Consider the following 18,004-nt stretch of genomic DNA (forward strand, 5'->3'; position numbering starts at 1 on the left):
GGAGGAAGAACACTGCAGAAAGCCCAGCAAGAACAACTGAGCTCTGCCAGCTTCAGGAGGCACTGGAAGAATGAAGGCTACAGGCCTCTCAGAAGGAGATTTGGAAAAGATGGAGGGAGGGCAGATAAAGTCAGAGAAGGAAGTAGCAAAGAATTGTGAGAAACAGACTGGAGAAGAAGTAGGGAAAAGATGATCAGATGGTGGATGAACTAGCTAATGCTAAGGAGGCACAAGTGTGGTCAGAAAAGACACTGGAAACCAACCCAGACTGTGACTGGGAAAGGACAAACATTCCAATTACACTGCAAGGGGAAAGGCTGGGGGCAGGAGGCACAGCTGATAGGACAGAGCTTGTTCAGAGGAGTCAAAGAAGGGATGAGAGATGGCAGTCAGGAAGGCACAGATCCAAGAGCCTTCTGCAACATTCAAAGCAGCAAACACAGGGTGGGTAAAACCAGCCACAGCAAGGCCCTGGCAGGGAGTCAGTGCCAGGCATCTGGCCCCACAGCTCTCACTCCCTGTCCGGAAGCATCCTGGAACACCATCATCAACTTGGATCTGTGCTGACTCCTTCCCCTCCTCCATTTCCTCTCCCTGCACAAGGGAATGACATCTTGAAACAATGAGCAGCTTGCAGGAACACCCAAGTTTTGCTAAGGAGTGGATTTTCATAGGATCTCCTCAGATAAGCCGTTTCACTGGTAATCCCAGCCTACCATGGGCACGAGCTCTCCTGCAGAACGAGGAACAGTTCTGCTTAGCCCCATGGTGGGAGCAAAGTGTGTGTGAACTTGCACTGAAAGCTGTGACCTGTGAAGTGCCTGTTCACTCTCAAGGGCTCTGCAGTAGGAATGCTCTGGTTTGGAGGCCAAAAAGATATTTTGGCTACCCCACTGCATTTTAAAATGAGCAGCAACAGAGCTCCTCCATAGCTTTCCACTTCTCATCACCTCTGCATGGGTCAGCATCACCACTTTTGCTTTGAGGCTGGGGCCAGATGAGTTGCTCAGGGCTCTGACAAGCAAGCCCTGGCTGCAGTGGTTTCCAATGCTGCCTTCCCAGTGCCAGAGGTTACCAGCCAGAGCAGGCTCAGCAGAAAGGAATGTGGGGTGGCCCCAGCCTCTCCCGTTCACAGTCCAGCGTTTGCTGCCAAGCTACTTCCAGCAGCAGCTTCAGCAGGGATGTCAGGCTCTGCACAGAGTGTGCACTCTGCCACCAGAGCCAGGACACTCCTGCTCTAAAGCACCAGAGTCAGATTTGCCAGGACACATCTGTAGGAGAGGAGTGTCAGGAATACTCTGAAAACCAGACACAGCTATTTATAAAGCACATGAAAGGCAGATTGCTTGAATCCTTGTCTCCTGATAAACACCTGCAGCCAGGCTGGCTCCAGCAGCACGGCCAAGCTGCCAACAGGGCAGGACTAACTACTTCCTTTCCACACAGGGACCCAGCTCCAGGTGCATCCCAAGGTCTGCACTAACTGATGTCAGTGTGACAAAGTGGCAGGTGAAGTGTTAAAAAGACTTCCCTTGACACAGACTCTCTTCTGGCTATTCCCTTCAAAGTGAAACAAGGAACAAACCAAAACCACTATTTTGATTTTTCTTATCACAGCTTATAAACAACTCTCTACCTGGGAAAGAATACCATCCTGTGGCAAGTCTTGCAGAAAAATAATTGAATGAAATGCAGTAAAATAATGTAACCAAATTAGAATATTGCACTTAGTGAATATTTTGTTCAGGATTATGAGTGATCTTGTTACTAGCACATTCTGCTGCAGGGAACTGGTTTCAGGAGAACAATGATGCTCCTATTTTAACTTAGAGATTAAAACTTCCTTATGTCAGGCCAAAAAATTGCCCAGTGTGTCCTGGTGAGATTCCCAGCAAGTTATGTATTTTAAGATTTACATACTGAAGTTCAAAGTTAACCAAATGTGTTGGGAGTTCAGAACTCCAGCTTGGAGTCAAAGACAAAGGACTGCTTTGAATGTGCCGGTGGGATGGGGCTTCAACACAACTGTGCTTCCAAGGGCCTGGGAACAAACCAAGAACAGCTGGTTGATATCTCTGCACTACAAAGACCTGACTGCACTTTCTGACCTATTCAATTTTTCTTGAAAACATTTTACTTCTTTGAAGATATGTGCACACTGAGTAAATCTGTTTATTATAGATCAGTTTGAGATTCCTATGCAATGAGAGGAAAATGTTTACATTTTGAAAGAACTCTGATTCAGAAGGTTTAAAGACCTGTTTTTTCATCTTTGTTTCAAATAAGCAAAAACACATGCATCTTCTGTTACAAACTCTGATTTATTAAAACTTTAAAAAAAATTGAAAAATTTATATACTTCCACCAGTAACTATCCTGGCTGGGTTTTCATTCCATTTTATCTGGCAGCGGTTTATCCTTTTTTTTTTTTTAATCAGAGCAAAAGAATAAAAGAAGAAAAATTACAAGAAAAATGTAAAAGTCAAGAAAGATAAATTCATTAAAAATTCTTGTGAGTGTCTTGAAGGAACTGAACATACCTCATCCCTGATCATACCTCATGTACTAGTTCTGTGGCCAATTGGTTATGGATTCATTCACCTTGGTGCATTTAGGACTCAAATTTAAATGGAAATCACCAATCAATCTTCCATGTAGCACTTTCTATGGAGAGTGCACATTTCATATTGTTGTGAAACTGTTTTATTTGATACAGAATTTATAAGATCAAGAACAAACCAAAGACACAACAGCCCTTCCTGACAGCTCAGCTGCCTAAAATGCCACACTTAGACTACAAGGCAAACAAGAGATAATTCCATGTTCCATGGAGGTCAAGAAATTTGCACTGAATTAGGCCACAGCTGGACTACTGACATGTGCATTATGTTCAGCATGGCTCCCAGACCATTCAGAGAGAGCTTGCTGGACTGCAGATGGGAATACAACTCTTAATTTTTAGACAATGGAGAGTATAAAGTTGTGCTGAGGTACAGCTCCAACCTCCCACTGTACATTACAAAGCTCTCCCTGCTGAAAACATACAGCTAAGAGCAATGTGCTGTAAGAGGAAAAAAAAACCTCTCTGCTAATTTTTTAGCTACAGAACTTCATGTCCTTTTGGAACACACTGAGATTCTAGAGCAGGGCTGGGACTGGAGGGGTCTGGCTCTCACCAGCTCAGTATCTCACTTCGCCCTTCCCACACACAGGCATGTGAGACAGGATAACATTCAGCCTTCAAAAGGTGCTGCAGCTCTCTGCCGAAAAGCAGTAATGGAACAGCAGTGGGAAGAGTGGTACCTGCTCTGTGCAGCTCCACTTCCCATCCTGCCTGAACTCCAAAGAGTGAAAACTGCAGTGTCACCACGAGCCTCCTTGGCCCACAGCCTGCCAGCCTTCCAGGCAGATGCTACAACAACTGCTCCATTCTGCTTCTTGTCCAGGGAGGGGAAGGGGGGAAGCTCATTTATCGGAGAGGCAAGAACAAGAATCCGCTTTTATAAGACCAGCTGATAAAATGAAAAAAGACACAGAATCAGCTGCTGGCACATGAGCCCTCCTTCAGGTCTGAGGCAGAGGCAGCAATCACTGCACTATATAACAAAAGGACAAGCTGAAATTAAATATAGGCTGCTACATTAGTAGCTCAACAAAGTGATCCTCACAGTGCCAGAACACCTAGAGATAAATTCATTGTTTAGCTAATCACTCAACAACGCAGCAGGATCAGTGCTGATACAGGCATTCCTTAAGACAATCAACCTAATGCATTTTTTAACATCTTCAATAAAGAAGATACATGTTTTTCTCAACACAGTCGATTTTACTGCTTACTCTCATTTTTTATTAGATGCTTTCCTTCAATGTCTAACTCAAATCCCTCTGCTGTAAGATTCCAGGGAAATAAACAAAGCCAAAACTGTATCAGAGAGCTCAAGCTGTAGAGAAGAACTTGGGATCCATAATAAAGAAAAAGTCAGAAGAATAACCACATTTATCTGAGACCTACAATTATTCACTTTATGGAGAGTTAAAGCAATAAGCTGAGAAGTGCCAGGCCAAGAAACCCAATCCATATGGCAAAAAAAATCAGGAGAAATTAAGCTTGTGGAAGAAGAATGGAGCACAGTACTGACCCTTCAAAACAACAGAATCGCAATCACTGGCGATAGAGGTCAGAAGGGAGGAGCACGGGTTTGTGACTCAGTACACTGAAGGAGGCTCTGTCCAAGGCAGGCCCTCCCATTCCTTCCTGGATAGTCCCTCCTCCTGGGAGGGCAGCATGGATGGGGCAAATCAGAACTGGATCCAGAAGTACCTCAAAGAGGCACGGAATCACTGTCATTCATCTCCCGCAGAGCTATTACACACACAGACTGACGGTCTGCTTTGTGCTAATGAGCAGCATCAGCACATTGGAGCAGCCATCTGCACCACCACACTACGCTGATGCAACCCTGGGCACAGATCCGTCAGCAGTGGCATTCCGAGGCACGGGAATCCATGCCTTGGGAACGGCACTGCCTTGTTGCGACCAGTGCGCTGGATGCCCTGGAGGAGGGGCAGTATAAGAGGTCAAGGCTTCTGTCTCGCTGGGCCTGTGAGGGGTGCCTGCCTGGAGAGCTCCATGTCCTGCATGGGCCAGGGAAGCGCCAGCACCCCCAGAGCTCGCCTGAGGTGCATCCACGGCCTGCCAGGAGCACGCTGGAACCCTAGCCAAGGCCGGCCCCACAGCACGCTGGGAGTGCGGCCACGGCCTGGCCCCGCACCCCCATTGTCCCCCCGGCACAAAGAGGGGTGGGGCGGGACCGGGGAAGCCCCGCATGACTGACAGCGGCAGCTGCCAATGAGCGCAGGTGCTCTGGCGACGGTCCCGCCCCGCTCCGGCAGGTAGCAGAGGGCTGCCCCGCTGACTGACAGCTATCTCAGCCAATGGGGGCGCGCCGCCCCTCCCAACCAGCGGCAGCTCGGCGGCAGCGGGGGCTGCGCCCCCCAGCGCGGGGCAGCGGCCCCGCTGCAGGTGACTGCCAGTCGCCCCAGCCAATCGCGACTCGCCGACGCGAGCGGCCCCGCCCCCCGAGGACGCCGTATGGCGCCGTGAGAGGACCGGAGGCGGCGGCCGAGCCGGCCGATGTGGGGGGGCGGCGGCGGCGGCGGGCGGGGCGCGGCCGCCCCGATGACAAAGGGATTGCGGGCCCTCCCCGCTCCCGGGACGCGCGGCCGCCCGCACTCACGTTGTCTATCACGACGGGCTGGTTCGCTATCACATCGTAGGACTCCATGGCGAGGACCCGCCGCAGCCGCCCGTGAGGGAGCAACACCCCAGCCCTCGGCGGCGCATGCGCGGAGCGGCGACGCGGCGCCGCCTGGGTGATGTATTCCTGCCGCCGCGGCGCCTGCCGGGAGCTATAGTCCGGCGCTGCGCAGAGCCAAGCGGGGAGGCGCGCCGGGAGCGGGGCATGCCGGGAGCTGTATGCCGACGCCGGGAGTGAGCCATGCTGGGAATTGTAGGCCGGCGGAGGAGCGGGGCGTGCTGGGAGGCGGAGTGCGGAAAAAGGGAATTCTGCGGACACATCCACGGCCCAGAAACCGGTGGGTGTTGCGGTTCAGGAGACAGCTGGGTACTTACACCAAGAATGCTGCATCGCAACTGGCTGGCTTATGCTTAATAGATTTCCCCTCGCCTAATTTTTTCTAATAAGAAAGGAGAAAAGGCAACTTCTGTAGCCGGGATCTATGACTAAGGAAAGTGTTTTACTGTCCCATAATTTCATGTGATCATCTTTACGAATTACTGGTCATAACACATCTGTTCCCTCCAGGAAATACCAGTTTCTCTCAATTTTTGAGGCACGAGAGCCACACAGGAGGTGTCAGTATAAAGAATGCACATCATGAACATGTCAGTATTGGACAATGAACACATTATCATTTTCTATTGACTAAGTATTCTAAAAGCACTCGGAATAATCCATGTCTGAAACTCTGGGTCTTGAAATTAATTAAAATGGACTTCCATGCCAGTGGGAACACCTGAATGCTTGATTCACCTGTCTTGTCCCACATTTCTCCTGCACACATGGACTTTTCTCTTGTAGTTCCTAGCTTTACCCCCAGTAGATAAATTTCATGCACGATGTTTATCTTTAGCAACCTTCCCCATTCCCCTAGTCTACAAGAGGGAGCTTTTGTACAAGAGGATTGAGGGGTTTAAATTAAGGGTAGTGTTGTATCACTTCAGTGAATGCCAGGAGACACTCTTTATGGGTGTGTGGAGCCAACACAGCCTGTCATACATACTCTGTTACATTCACCTTCTCAGCTGACTGTAGCAGCTGACTCGGGCAGATGTCACAAAAAGGAGTATCACAGTAACAGGACAAGTGAAACATTTTTCACTGTGAGAAGTGAGGAACTGCTCACCTCCTCTATCAGGGGATTGTCACTTGGTGTCAGCTTCTTGACCACGTGTGTTCTCCCAAATGGTGTCATTAATGTTTTTAGAATAAACTCTCACCTATTTAAATGAGAAATGCGAGCATGAGCTCCCACCCTCTCCTCTGAGCACTCTATAGCTCATCTTTTCCTATTTGCTGATTAACAAGCAGTACCCTGCTGTAGCAAAGGCGTGTGGGACTATCGTGCACACACCATCCACATGTACATACCTGGCTTTGCATGGCCACTGTTGTAGCTGCGGCTCAGGAATGAGCCAGATCGTCAATGCGAGCCCCCAAACTTCACCCATTGCCGGCTTCCAGCTGCCTGCAAGCGCCCTACAGACACAGAGACCGCACGGGGAGAGGAGAGGTGCCCTGAGCACTGGAGGAGGTGTAAAGGCAGCAGTAAGAACCGCCCTGTGTCCAGGCCTGCCCCGGGGCGGGATCTCCCGCTGCCCCCGGACCCGCTCCGCGTTCCCGCCACCGCCTCGCGCGGCCATCGCCCCGCCCACCGCGGGCCCCCGCGCCGCCGCTAGGGGGCGCGCCCGCAACGCAGCGAGGGGCGGGGACAGAGGCGCGGCCGCCCTCCGGGTCGCGAGCTTCCATTGGTCAGCCGCTCCTGTCATTCACGCCACCCTTGCAGCGGGGCCCCACCCCCTCCGCGCGGAGCCCCGCGCAGCGCCGCCATTGGCGGAGCTGGTCTGTCACTCAGGCGGCCCGGCAGTAGGCCCCGCCCCTCCTCCGCGGCCCCACGCAGCCGCTTGGGCCGGGCCGGGCCGGGCCGGGAGCGCCTGGCGGGAGCGGAGCGGCTTCGGCACCAACTGGGACGGGCGGGACCAGCCGCCTCCGGGACATGGAGGGCGTGCGGCCGGGCGGGGGGCCCCCCGCGGGCGCGCCGGGGTCCGGCTCGGGGTCCGGGTCTGCATCCTTCCCGTCGCTGTTCCCGCCGGGGCTGCACGGTATCTACGGCGAATGCCGCCGCCTCTATCCCGACCAGCCCAACCCGCTCCAGGTCACCGCCATCCTCAAATACTGGTGAGGCGGCCTGGATGGGGCCGGGGTCTTGCGTGGAGCCGGGGGGAGCCGTGGGGCCGGCGCCTTGTGTGGGATAGGAGCGGGTTTGGGAGGAGTGGTGGGAGCGGGAGAGGTTTGGGAGAAGCCCGGGGGCTGGGGACGTTGCACGGGGTAAGCTGGAGGGGCTGGGGAGGGTTGCAGCAAGGGGAGAGGGACAGGGGATTGCGTCCTGTGCTAGGTGTGAGTTGCAAGAGTTTTGGGGACCTGCAGCGGGTCGGGGGATGGAGGGATTGGGGGTGCAGTCGGTTGCCTGGGGCGTGCGTTTGGAGGGGGCTCCTGGGGAGAATGTGCTGGCAGTAGGAGAAGGGTCTAGAGAGGTGTGCACTGAAATCAGGAGAGTGCATTGGGGTTTCTGGGGTGATTTGGAGGGTCCCTGAGTGAGGGGTTGCTGATGAAGGCCCCAGCTGGGACAGATCTTAGGAAAAGGGAGTGCGTGTTACTCAGTGGAGGTGTTCCCACAGAAGGTGAGGGTCTGGAGTTTCCCCCTGGGTCGGAGGCAGGAGCTCTGTCTCTGGCCGGGACCCTGCGGTTCCAGTGTGGCAGCACTGACCAGAGTGAAGCCGCCGTTGCAGCCTGCAGGCCGGACACTGCCTTGTGTACCCATACAGCCCACGGGGCAGTCAGTGCCAGCTTCGCTTGGCCTTACACAGCCATGCCTTATCACAGACTGTGGATCTGCTGTGCAGTGTCTCTGCTGACACAGTGTCTGACACCAGGAACAGCAGTTGTTTATGTGGGAGAGTGGCATGAAGGAAGTTCTTGGATGTTTAGCTATCAAGATAAGTGTCTAGCGTCTAATCCCGTGTGTAGAGGAGTTCCTTTTGCTTTTTGCTGTCGCTTAGCTGCTCAGCCCCCTCTTCTGGGGCTAAGGAACATGATCAATCACCCCTGAAAGTTTGCTTTACATGACGTTGGCCAGTCCCTACCCCAGCACTTGAAAAAACTAAATGCTGAACTTCTTTATTTACAGCTCATTTCAACCTGTATGTTTTTATCTAATTAGAGTCCTGAGCAACAGCAGAATAGCATCCTGCCTGTGTGCTGCTCTGACAGACAAAGCTATTGCTGTTGTTTTCCACAGAAGTGTAGCTTTTTAAGTGATTCTAGCAAGAAGTTTATCTGTTAGCCTTTATTGCCTAGGGGAGTATTGTATTAAAATGGCGCAGTGGGCTGACATAAGATTTTGCAAATCTGAGACTTCAAAATATAAATAATTTCTTAGTCATCTGTGCACATCAGTACTTTGGTGGTGGTCTGATCAGTCTGTTTTCACACTTATGTGTAATCTTAGATACTCATGAAGTGTTTCCAGTCACGTTAGCACTTCTTTTCTATCAACAGCTTAAAGCATACTGGCTATGGGGTGTAGGATTTGTGGAGGTTGAGGGAAATTTAGGTCTATAGTGAAGAATGGCAAAGACCCTTGTTTGGGAAGAAACCTTGTTGCCTAAGGGATTGATGAGGGTTTTGCTGCAGTTGGAGCTCACACACTAAAATGATTACTGCTGGCAGTGATGGCAGGTTGCAAGTAAGAAGTAATGTGAAGGCCTGTTTATCCTGGCATTTTCCACTTAGTGGTTCCTCCAGCTGTTAGCTCAGCCAGCAGCGAGAGCTGAGAGCTTCTGTTGTAAAGGTGAGCTTCCTACTGCTGTCCTGGGCAGGAAATGCTTGTGTGAGGTAAAGCCTCCATGGGCGCCACAAGTTCTTTCTTTCCTGTTGTTGGGTGAAACTTGGAGCTTGGTTTTGTTATGTCTGGTAGAACGACTCCTGCCACAACACTCTCTCTCCTACTCTGCCTGGGCTGCCAGCTATTCGCTGGTTAAATTAGAAGAGGAAATGGCTGAATGAAGTTCTCTGCCTTAGGAGAAATATTGTAACACTAATCAGCTTTTAATTATATGTATCAGTTTCACTATGGTTAACAGCGATTTGTTTTTTTTGTTCAGGGAGCTGAAGTTGTAGTCTTCGGCTTGCAGATCAGAGCAGATCCTAACTGTGTAACATTGGAGAATCTGCAGAACTCCATGCCTGTTGCACAAAGGGGTTTAACCATGTGGTTTATTTAATGGAACTAGTCTTTTAAAATGCTCTTTGCATAGCTTGGGATCCAATCAGAACTTCTTGGGAGAATTTCTGTCTGTCTTTGTGAAGGCCGTGCACCAAGATGGATATCCAGTATCCCCTTTAATTATAAAATATGGTAGAGTATCTCAAACTGAAATATCTTGTTGCGTGGAATTACTGGTGAAAAAATCAAATTTGTTCTTTTTTCGTGATAGGTTTTCAAATAAGCGTAATTTGGGCTCGACTACTGGGTTTTTATCACCTGTCTTAAATTTAGGCCATACTCTCAAAAACCTGTGCAGTGAGCTGTGGTCTGTGGCCTTTTGGGAATCACACACTACTTCTGAAGGGTTGTTAAAAGGTAGCTGTGAAAAGCAATCCTATTGTCAGCTGCTGGGAAGTGGCTACAGACAATACACTAAGGACTTTTCAGGGTGAATGAATTAGGAGTTTTCCGATGTCTTTCCATTGTGGGTCTCTTTCCTCTGCGTTTCTCCTTCCACACAAACTTCAGGGCGCTCTTAACATCAGTCGAAAGAAGGCTCTTGGTGCAGATGCAAATACAGGGTTTCCCCTGAGGCTGCCCTTCCTGCTCCTGAATGAGCTCCATGAATAGAGAATGTAACAAATTTGTACTGTACCTCTGGCTTTGAAGTTGGGCCCTTCCTAATAAAATCCTCCAACGCTTCCAGCTCTTTGTGTGAGTGCATGTACTGATATGCAGATTGTGATACAAGGTCGAACCCTGCCGCGGCGGCCGTGGGCGGGAGGAGGATGTACCTCAGCGGTGCCGACAGGGAGCAGTGAAACCTGCCACCGAAACTGGATAAATATCTGTGCTGACTAACCTTTGGTGAACATTATTGCCATGGCTGGGTTACTGCAGGTAGCTGGCTTAAAGCTCATGCTGGATGTTTGTGCAGTTGCGGTGGTTTTGGGATAGGTGTATGGCTTGGATATGTGTTGTTCAGAATTTAATTAGTCACTGCTGCAGGGTTTTAGTCTACACCTCTTCCAAGTGAGATTTCTCAGCGAGTAAAGATGGTGTGGCTGGATCGTTGAGCAGCATGTGAACCACTTGGTAGTGAACTCTGGGCAGGGCTGAGCTCAGCTTCTCCAGGCCACCTGGTGCCACATTGTGTGGCCACCTCTTGGTGGTCTGGTGCTGCAGGTCTCCAGAAAAGTTTGGCCTTTGGAGACAAACACAGGATTGCTGGCAGGAGTGAGGGAGAGGTGTCTGGCTTGCCTGGGGCTGTCCTAGGCAGGACTTGCCATCTGCATCAGACCTGACAATTGTGTTTGAGTAGCCCTAGGGAAAAGCATGTGCTCATGGAATAGTCCCTGTCCTGAAAAGGGCAGTATAGAGGTTTCTCTTGTGTGTTGTCAGTGTCAAAGTGCCTGTGTCAGCAGTGTTCCAGCATTGATTGTTTGACTTTTGAAGTGTTATTAAACCCAGTTTGGAAGCAGGTTTTCTTTATGTAGGAGATGCTGGTTGCTTAGCAGTGTTCCCTTCATTGCAAAGCCCACACAGCTGCTCTGACCATGACTAACCTCTCACTCTGGTCAGTGCATGAACCTCCCTCACTCCAGATCCTCCCAGTCCAGTAGTAATTGTGTGTGGCTGCCACTCCTCCAGGGTGAGTGACCATCCTGGCTGGAATTGCTTCCATCTGACTGCTTCCATCATGGATCCCTGGAGGGCTGAGCACTGGCCAGGACATAGATGCCTTGCTCTGAACAGAGCCACCTGGATGGGTGTTTCTGGTAGAGACCTCAGCCTCCAGTGTGATCTGATGCCAGTGAGAGGGAACAGGTGAGAAAAGGGTGTCAGAGGGGACTTGTTTTTTTCCTGAGTGTTTCAAACTATTGCTAGACTTTGAAAAGAGTTTTTCAGGTGTCTGCTGAAGATCAGACTCAGCTCCATCCTGGGGTCTGATACACTCTCCCCATGTTTGCTCACTACTTTGCCTTTTATGCCATGAAGATGCCACTTGTCATATGAGCAGGCTGCATTGTTCTGATGTAGCCTTTGACAGTGGACACTTGTGCCACTGCTGGGGGTGAGCTGCTCATCCCTTCTGTCCTGCCCCAGTATCCTGGGCTGCATCCTCGACTGACCTGCTGGAGAAGCTGCAACTGGTGTCAGTCACCATGATGGCCATATATGACTTAGGAGGGAGAAGCTGTCCTACGTAAAGTCAGTCATGTTAGACAACTGCTCTGGTTTTTTGCCAGCAGCAGTAGGAGCAAGGCAGCACAGCGCACCTGTGGAGAGGCCATTTAGTGCACCAAGCTGATGGGCTGTTTTGTACAGACTTGATAAAGTTGGGCAGCAGGAGGAGGGCAGAGAATATAAAACAGTGTCTTGCTGTCACTAGGGCTGGATCCATCTGTCCAGCCATGGAGACTGTGTATCATGATACGCAAACCCTCAGGACAAGTGAAGGAAGGACAGCCATGCCCTGCAGCCTGCAGATGATTGTGTCAGTGTCTGTCTCAGACAATAGACATGAGAGGAATTGATGTGTAGAATCATTTGTTCAAGTGAATGGGGTCGTGTGAGTTTGGATTTTCTTGTTCTGGGAGTTCTACTTGAAGACACTGTGTTGTAGGCACAAAGTGGTTAAACAGCTGCTCAGCTGTGCCAAAACTGCTTGTGGTAGGTGTTTTGTGATTGACAGGGCAAACAGCAACACAGTCCAGCATGTTCCTTCCTTCAGCAGGGAGTTGTCCTGTCTTTGCTCAGACAGAGGTGACGCGAGTGGCAGGAGGATGTGCTCTGCTCTCTGCTGGCACACAGCCTCAATTCCCTGTGCCTTGTAGCAGGAAGGGTGGCTGCAGGCTTTGCTGGCTGCTCTGTAGCATAACCTGCCTGTGCTGCATTAACTTTTGAGTTATGTTCTTTTAAGGAAGCCGTTCTAATGCTGATGCAGAGGGTACAGTGGTGCTTTTTACATTCTTGGTTAATGCAAGTGGTGTATTTTTAGAAGTTTTGCTGCTAGTTTTACTGAATTAATGTTTTTCTCCTCCACTGTTTGAACTATTTTGTCTGTGTTCAGAAGTATGGATTACTCTCCTCAAAACTTAGTAATTTCAAAGTCTGCTTGGAATAGCATCACTTTTTTTTTGAGGTATGTGCCTCTGGACTGAATTAAGAGTTTGCAATGCAGATATAGCCATTGCTCTTTTACTAGTACAGTTTTTCAATTTTCTTTGTGTTTTGTGGAAGCTTTAATATGATTTTCCAGAGGTTTTTATGCTTTAACATTAAAAACATTTTTAGCATGTTGCACACATGTACTTTGTCTTCCTGTGCTCAAAGCTTTCTGGACTTAACCTTCCTCATGATTTTTTTTTTTAAGGTAATTTGAAAGTTCTAATTTTTGTTTTAAACCAGGTCTTTGTACAACCTCTTCTAGCATCTGGGGAGACTTACCCTTTGTCTTGAGTGAACTAACTTATGTATGAATATTTCTGTTTTTCATGCAGGCTGGGAGGACCTGACCCTCTGGACTATGTTAGCATGTACAGAAACCTGGGAAACCCAGCACTGAATGTTCCTGAGCACTGGCACTACGTCAGCTTTGGGTTAAGTGACTTGTATGGAGACAACAGAGTACATGAGTAAGTGTCATTTAGGTTCTGTAGCTGTGTGTTGAGTTTTGTGTTGCATTTTGGGGGTGTGTAGGTAAACCCCTGTCCTGCTGCTCATATTGTTTGAACAGCTGGTTTTCTGTTGAGAACACCCTAGCCCTGGTCTCAAAAACAATGACGTATGCCTGTGCTTGCATGTAGAAGACATTCTATGTTTCCCTCTGCAGGCTTTGAATGCAGTATATTTCCTTTCAGTGTTGAGTGGGTTTTTGTTTAAATTTCTTTTAACTTGTTGGGAAATTTTCTTTTAACTGTCTGTCTTGTTGTGTTTTTCACACTCTGTAATCTGTTATGGTTGTACACTTAAATCCTGACCTATCCCTGTGCATGTTAAATGCCTTCCTCTGGAAAACTGCTGTAAGGGCATTTTTGCTGTTGCTGGCACAGCAGTGTTACTGTCAGCAGACTGCCACTCCAGTGGATGCTGTATTAAGTGCCAATTTGTGTAACAGAAGCCTAAAACTCTAATTGTTTGACTGTCTTTTCTCCAGTAATTAAATTATTATCTTAGGTTGCTGGTATGAATGGTTTCTAGCAGGGACTTTGCATTAGACCGAGCAGGCAGCATGAGCTAACCCTATTTTTTTGTTAGCTAACCTTACTCCTTAACTCCAGTTGAAGTGAGTAGCAGTAGCCAGGCCATCATGATTTTGGGGCTGTGAGCATGGTCTTTTAGCCAGCCAGAAATGGCACAATGTTTCTGCTGTCACTGTTTACTGAAATTATCTTTGCACTGTGTTATAGTTGCAGGATAAAAGTCCTTGATGAATGGTGCAGCAAAGGCTCCAGTTTGTTCACACAAGCTTTCCTCCTTTTGTTTGTCTTGGTTAAGATTCAGCCGCCAGCTTTTTTTCCATCAGTGTTTCTCTTGCAACAGCAGCAGTTGGGCAGTTTCTTTAACTTTACCCATTCCTCAAGGCAGTTTCTCCTGTTTTTTTCCTCCTTGTGTTTGTGATTACAGAACTATTTTTCAGAAAACAAGTCTGGAGTTTATACAGGACCCTAATGTCAAAGAGATCTGCCTGGGACATTTAAGCAACCATTAACAACAAACCCCAGTTTGGGAGGAAAAGTAGGGCAAGTGAAAGAAATGAAGTTTAAGGCTTCCTTCCCTCCCAAGAGATCTTAGTGTGAACATGTAGATATTTACATGGTACTTTTGTTCATAGATCAGGTGTGTTTCCTTCTGGCTGGAATAGCATCCCCAGCTGCACAGCACTGTCCTTGTGTCACTTGCCTTGAGATGTTCAGCTGTCTGCAGTCTGTCACCTTTAATTTAGCCTCATTCTTGGAGCTACAAGCTTAATAGTATTTAATATTGATAGTATTGTCGAGTAGGTTGGTTCTACCTTGTGTCCCAAAGCCTTAATATACAATTGTGCATGTGGTAGAGCTGTCAAGACCTACTCATCTCCTAAACACTGAACCTGAAGTTACCAGCTGGTATGTGAGCACTGTAGACTGGCTGAGAGAAGATTTTCAAAGGAGCTGAGCCCTCATCAGCCATTCTCATTCCCAAGAGCAATTCTTGTTTGTTAAAACGGCTCTGGAAATTTGATGGCTGTGGGAATTGCACGTCACCAGCCCAGCCCTGGGTGCACACTGCAGGAATGTGGTGGATTTTCCTATGTACTCAGGAGGTTCTTGTTCTCTGACAGGGAATTTAATAAAGCTTTGTTTAAGAAAATATGTCTCTCTTTTGCTTGAAGGGCTTTGGAATTCTGCTGTCCCAGGTAAAGTGTGCTGTAGAATGGTTGGCAGGAGCATGGGGTTGCAGGGCAGCTGTTTAAATCTTTGGTGTATTTCCTTTAAAACCAGGGTGGCACTCTGTTCAATTGCCCTGGCCTCTGGAGACAGGAAAGAGTTTGTATTTTTTTTTGTTGTTGTTTCCAAGCTGTCTACAAAGAGTGCAGAGCTGGATCTACTTGTGACAGTCAGCAGGATTCCTACAACAGGGATGTGCTTCCATAGCCTTGCTGTCCTTCATATTTTAGAAAGGAAAAGACAGAACACTGCCAAAGGTCTTGTTAATTGCCCAGTTTAGGTAACACGTAGCTTACTTTTTGTGGACCTCTCATGGTAATACAGTACAGTTTAGAACAATTATAATGCAGTATTAAATGAAAAGGAGTTTTTGATTTTTTTTGAGTGGACTAACACTGAATTGGGGACCCCGTATTTTTATTTATAATGGAATAGCAACCAGATGTAGCAAATAATGTGAAAATGTTGACTTTAATTTATATTTTTTAATAAGAACCTGAAAAGTCTGAAGTAGAGGTCTCCCTGTGCCTCCTTGTTGACAGATTTATTTTCAGTTAAAGCAGCACTGTTTCCTGCTCTGCTTACGTATCAGCTATACTCTGCTTACAGAACCAGTCTGGTTTTAAGAATCTGTAGAATAAGATGGAAGAAATCTTAGGAATTTAAAACAAGGAAACCTTTTTCATTTAAAACCCCTCAGTGTTTCATGGTATAATGGCAACCATGACACCAGCTGTGCTGGGCTGATAGCTCTAAAAATCCTAAATCATGATGTCATGACAGCATTAGGGAACCACAGGCCTTTCAGTGGGATTTCATGCCAAGCTGCTTGCATGGAAATAAGTCTCTCCAGTTGAGCATGTTGCACAACTTGAGTGGCAGCAGACATCCTTCCAGTATTCTTTTGCAAGTTATACTCAATTTTTAGCTTTTTCTATCTTCTTTCTAATCAAAACAAACGTGTGACTTCTTGAATCTATTCAGCAGGGTTAAAGTAGGGCCTTTTTTTTTCTGCATTCTGAAGAGATTCTGCACTGCAGTGGTGAGTGTGTGCAGCGTGCTGGCAGGAGGCATGTGGCCAGTGCAGTTGTGGGAGAGGAGATGCTGAGTCCTGCACTCTTCTCCACCCCTTGCTGGCAGCAGCTGCCCACAGCAATGCCAGCAGCAAGGAACATGTCCCTGTGTGTCTGCACAAAGCCAGTGCCTCAGCTGGCAGTTTGCGCTCTGATGCCATGCCATCAGTGAGGTCAAGGGACAGATCATTCCTGCAGTTTACAATCATTATGGTGACTTCTTCCTTGGTGGAGAACAGGTGCACAAGGAAGGCAGCATCAGCAGGTGTAGCTGGACTCAGACTCCATCAGTGGCAATGCCAGCTTCAGCTGACTCCCTCAGGAGTCTCTGACCCAGGAGGCAATGGGCAGAACCTGATGCATAGGAAATTCCACCTGCACATGAGGAAGAACCTAATTACTGTGTGGGTGACCATGCGCTGGAACAGATTGTCCAGAGAGGCTGTGGAGATACTAAAGAGCCATCTGGACACAATCCTGTGCCATGTGCTCTGGGATTACCCTGCATGAGCAGGAAGGTTGGACTAGATGACAATGGTGCCACAGTGTTTGCCAGCCCCAGACTGTGCTGGCACAGGTTTGCAGGGCTGTCCAGGGACTAAGAAGGAAAATGTGTTTTTCCCATACTGGCTTCTGACTTCAGTTTGCTCTAAGGCCAAGGTTTGAATCTTCACTTAACTGTTCTGTAGTTTGAGTGCTCATTCCTTTTCTGAACACTTTAAAGTGCATGGAAAGTGAAAACCATGATGCAATAGAATTCCTGAACACCTTGAATAGTCTTATTTGTATTAAAATTGCAGGGTTGTAATTCAGAGCTGAAATAGAAAGTAAGGTTTAAATTATGGGTAGATTGAGATAAGATTTTTATTTGTGGTCTTCCCACATCCCACAAAGTGACATGCCAACTGTGTTTTGATGTTTACTACATCAGCTTCATACTGACAAGGGTGGTGGGGATTGGGGTTTTTTGGTTTTGTTTTTTTCCTGGCCCCTAGCCAGGAGCCCGAGTGCAGCATCCCATTTGCATAAAACCAGAGAGATTACAGCTGCCTTCATCTCTATTACAGATGCAGGGTACCACCCGCTGAGACAACAGGTTCCAACTTGCTGTGGTCCTTTTGATTTGTGCTGCTTTCCATTTGGATCAGGAGGGAGCGGTGCATGCCGGGATAACGTGTTGTCTCTGTGGGTGGTGCCTCCCTATTAAAGGTGAGGGTAAGCAGGAGCCTTTCAAGATCTTCAGTCCAGCTTGTGTTCTGCTTGCTTGTATAGATCCTCTGAATGACCTTAACTTGTAAAAGGGCAAGGATGCTTGTTAGAGTTGGGAGGAAGAAAAAGGAGCGCAAAAGTGGATCAGGTAACCAATACAAGGCTTGCAGAGGGGTGGATGTTTTCTGGAAGGCTTTTTCTGAGTATAAAAGGAGTTTGAAAAGAGTATTTAGAAAATAGCCTGGAAGTTGGAATGAGTCCTCTCTTTCTTTTGAGTGCATGCTGGCTTCTCCTTTGAACCTGCATGAATGTAGGATGGAGTGGTGCTGACAGCTATCACTTTAGTGGCCTCTTAGTTCCGTAGCCTTTCATAAATTTAAAAGCTCACTGCCCTCAGCTTGCCAGCCTTTAGCCTTAAATTTTGCTATTTAATGGGTCCCTAAGTGCTTTATAAACCACATGCCTAAAGCACTGCTGAAATATTACACCAAGCTCCAAGGTAACTGAATGCTTTTAAAATGGTAGTGAGTGACTCTGCCCCTCTTTGTTTTCATGATAAAACAGAGGGCCTTTTGGAAGATGGTAAATTAGAGAGAGGTGGCAGATCCATATTTCAGATAAGATTTGTAAAGTTCAGCATGTCTACCTTGAGAGGTTGCTGGAGGTGAAGCATCTGCCCCAGCTGAAGAGAATTACATGGAAGAGGATATCAGTGAGCATCAG

General features: G+C 48.1%; 2 protein-coding genes across 3 annotated transcripts in view; one reads left to right on the forward strand and one right to left on the reverse strand.

Moving 5' to 3' along the window:
• Window positions 1–5,398, reverse strand: part of ACTR1A (actin related protein 1A) — a 14,812-nt gene extending 9,414 nt beyond the window's left edge. The window contains exon 1 of the mRNA XM_074545145.1: window positions 5,238–5,398. Within this exon, the coding sequence (XP_074401246.1) occupies window positions 5,238–5,285 (48 nt within the window). The 5' untranslated portion in view covers window positions 5,286–5,398. The remainder of the gene's footprint in view (window positions 1–5,237) is intronic.
• Window positions 5,399–7,141: 1,743 nt separating this feature from the next.
• Window positions 7,142–18,004, forward strand: part of SUFU (SUFU negative regulator of hedgehog signaling) — an 88,240-nt gene continuing 77,377 nt past the window's right edge. Inside the window, exons 1-2 of one of the 2 annotated variants that reach the window (XM_014275566.3) lie at window positions 7,142–7,478; window positions 13,071–13,205. In XM_014275566.3, coding sequence (XP_014131041.1) covers window positions 7,297–7,478; window positions 13,071–13,205 — 317 coding nt within the window. In that variant the 5' untranslated portion in view covers window positions 7,142–7,296. The remainder of the gene's footprint in view (window positions 7,479–13,070; window positions 13,206–18,004) is intronic. The other variant, XM_005481139.4, reaches the window with a different exon arrangement.

This window comes from Zonotrichia albicollis, chromosome 7 (assembly GCF_047830755.1).
Source record: "Zonotrichia albicollis isolate bZonAlb1 chromosome 7, bZonAlb1.hap1, whole genome shotgun sequence".
Taxonomy (NCBI): Eukaryota; Metazoa; Chordata; class Aves; order Passeriformes; family Passerellidae; genus Zonotrichia; species Zonotrichia albicollis.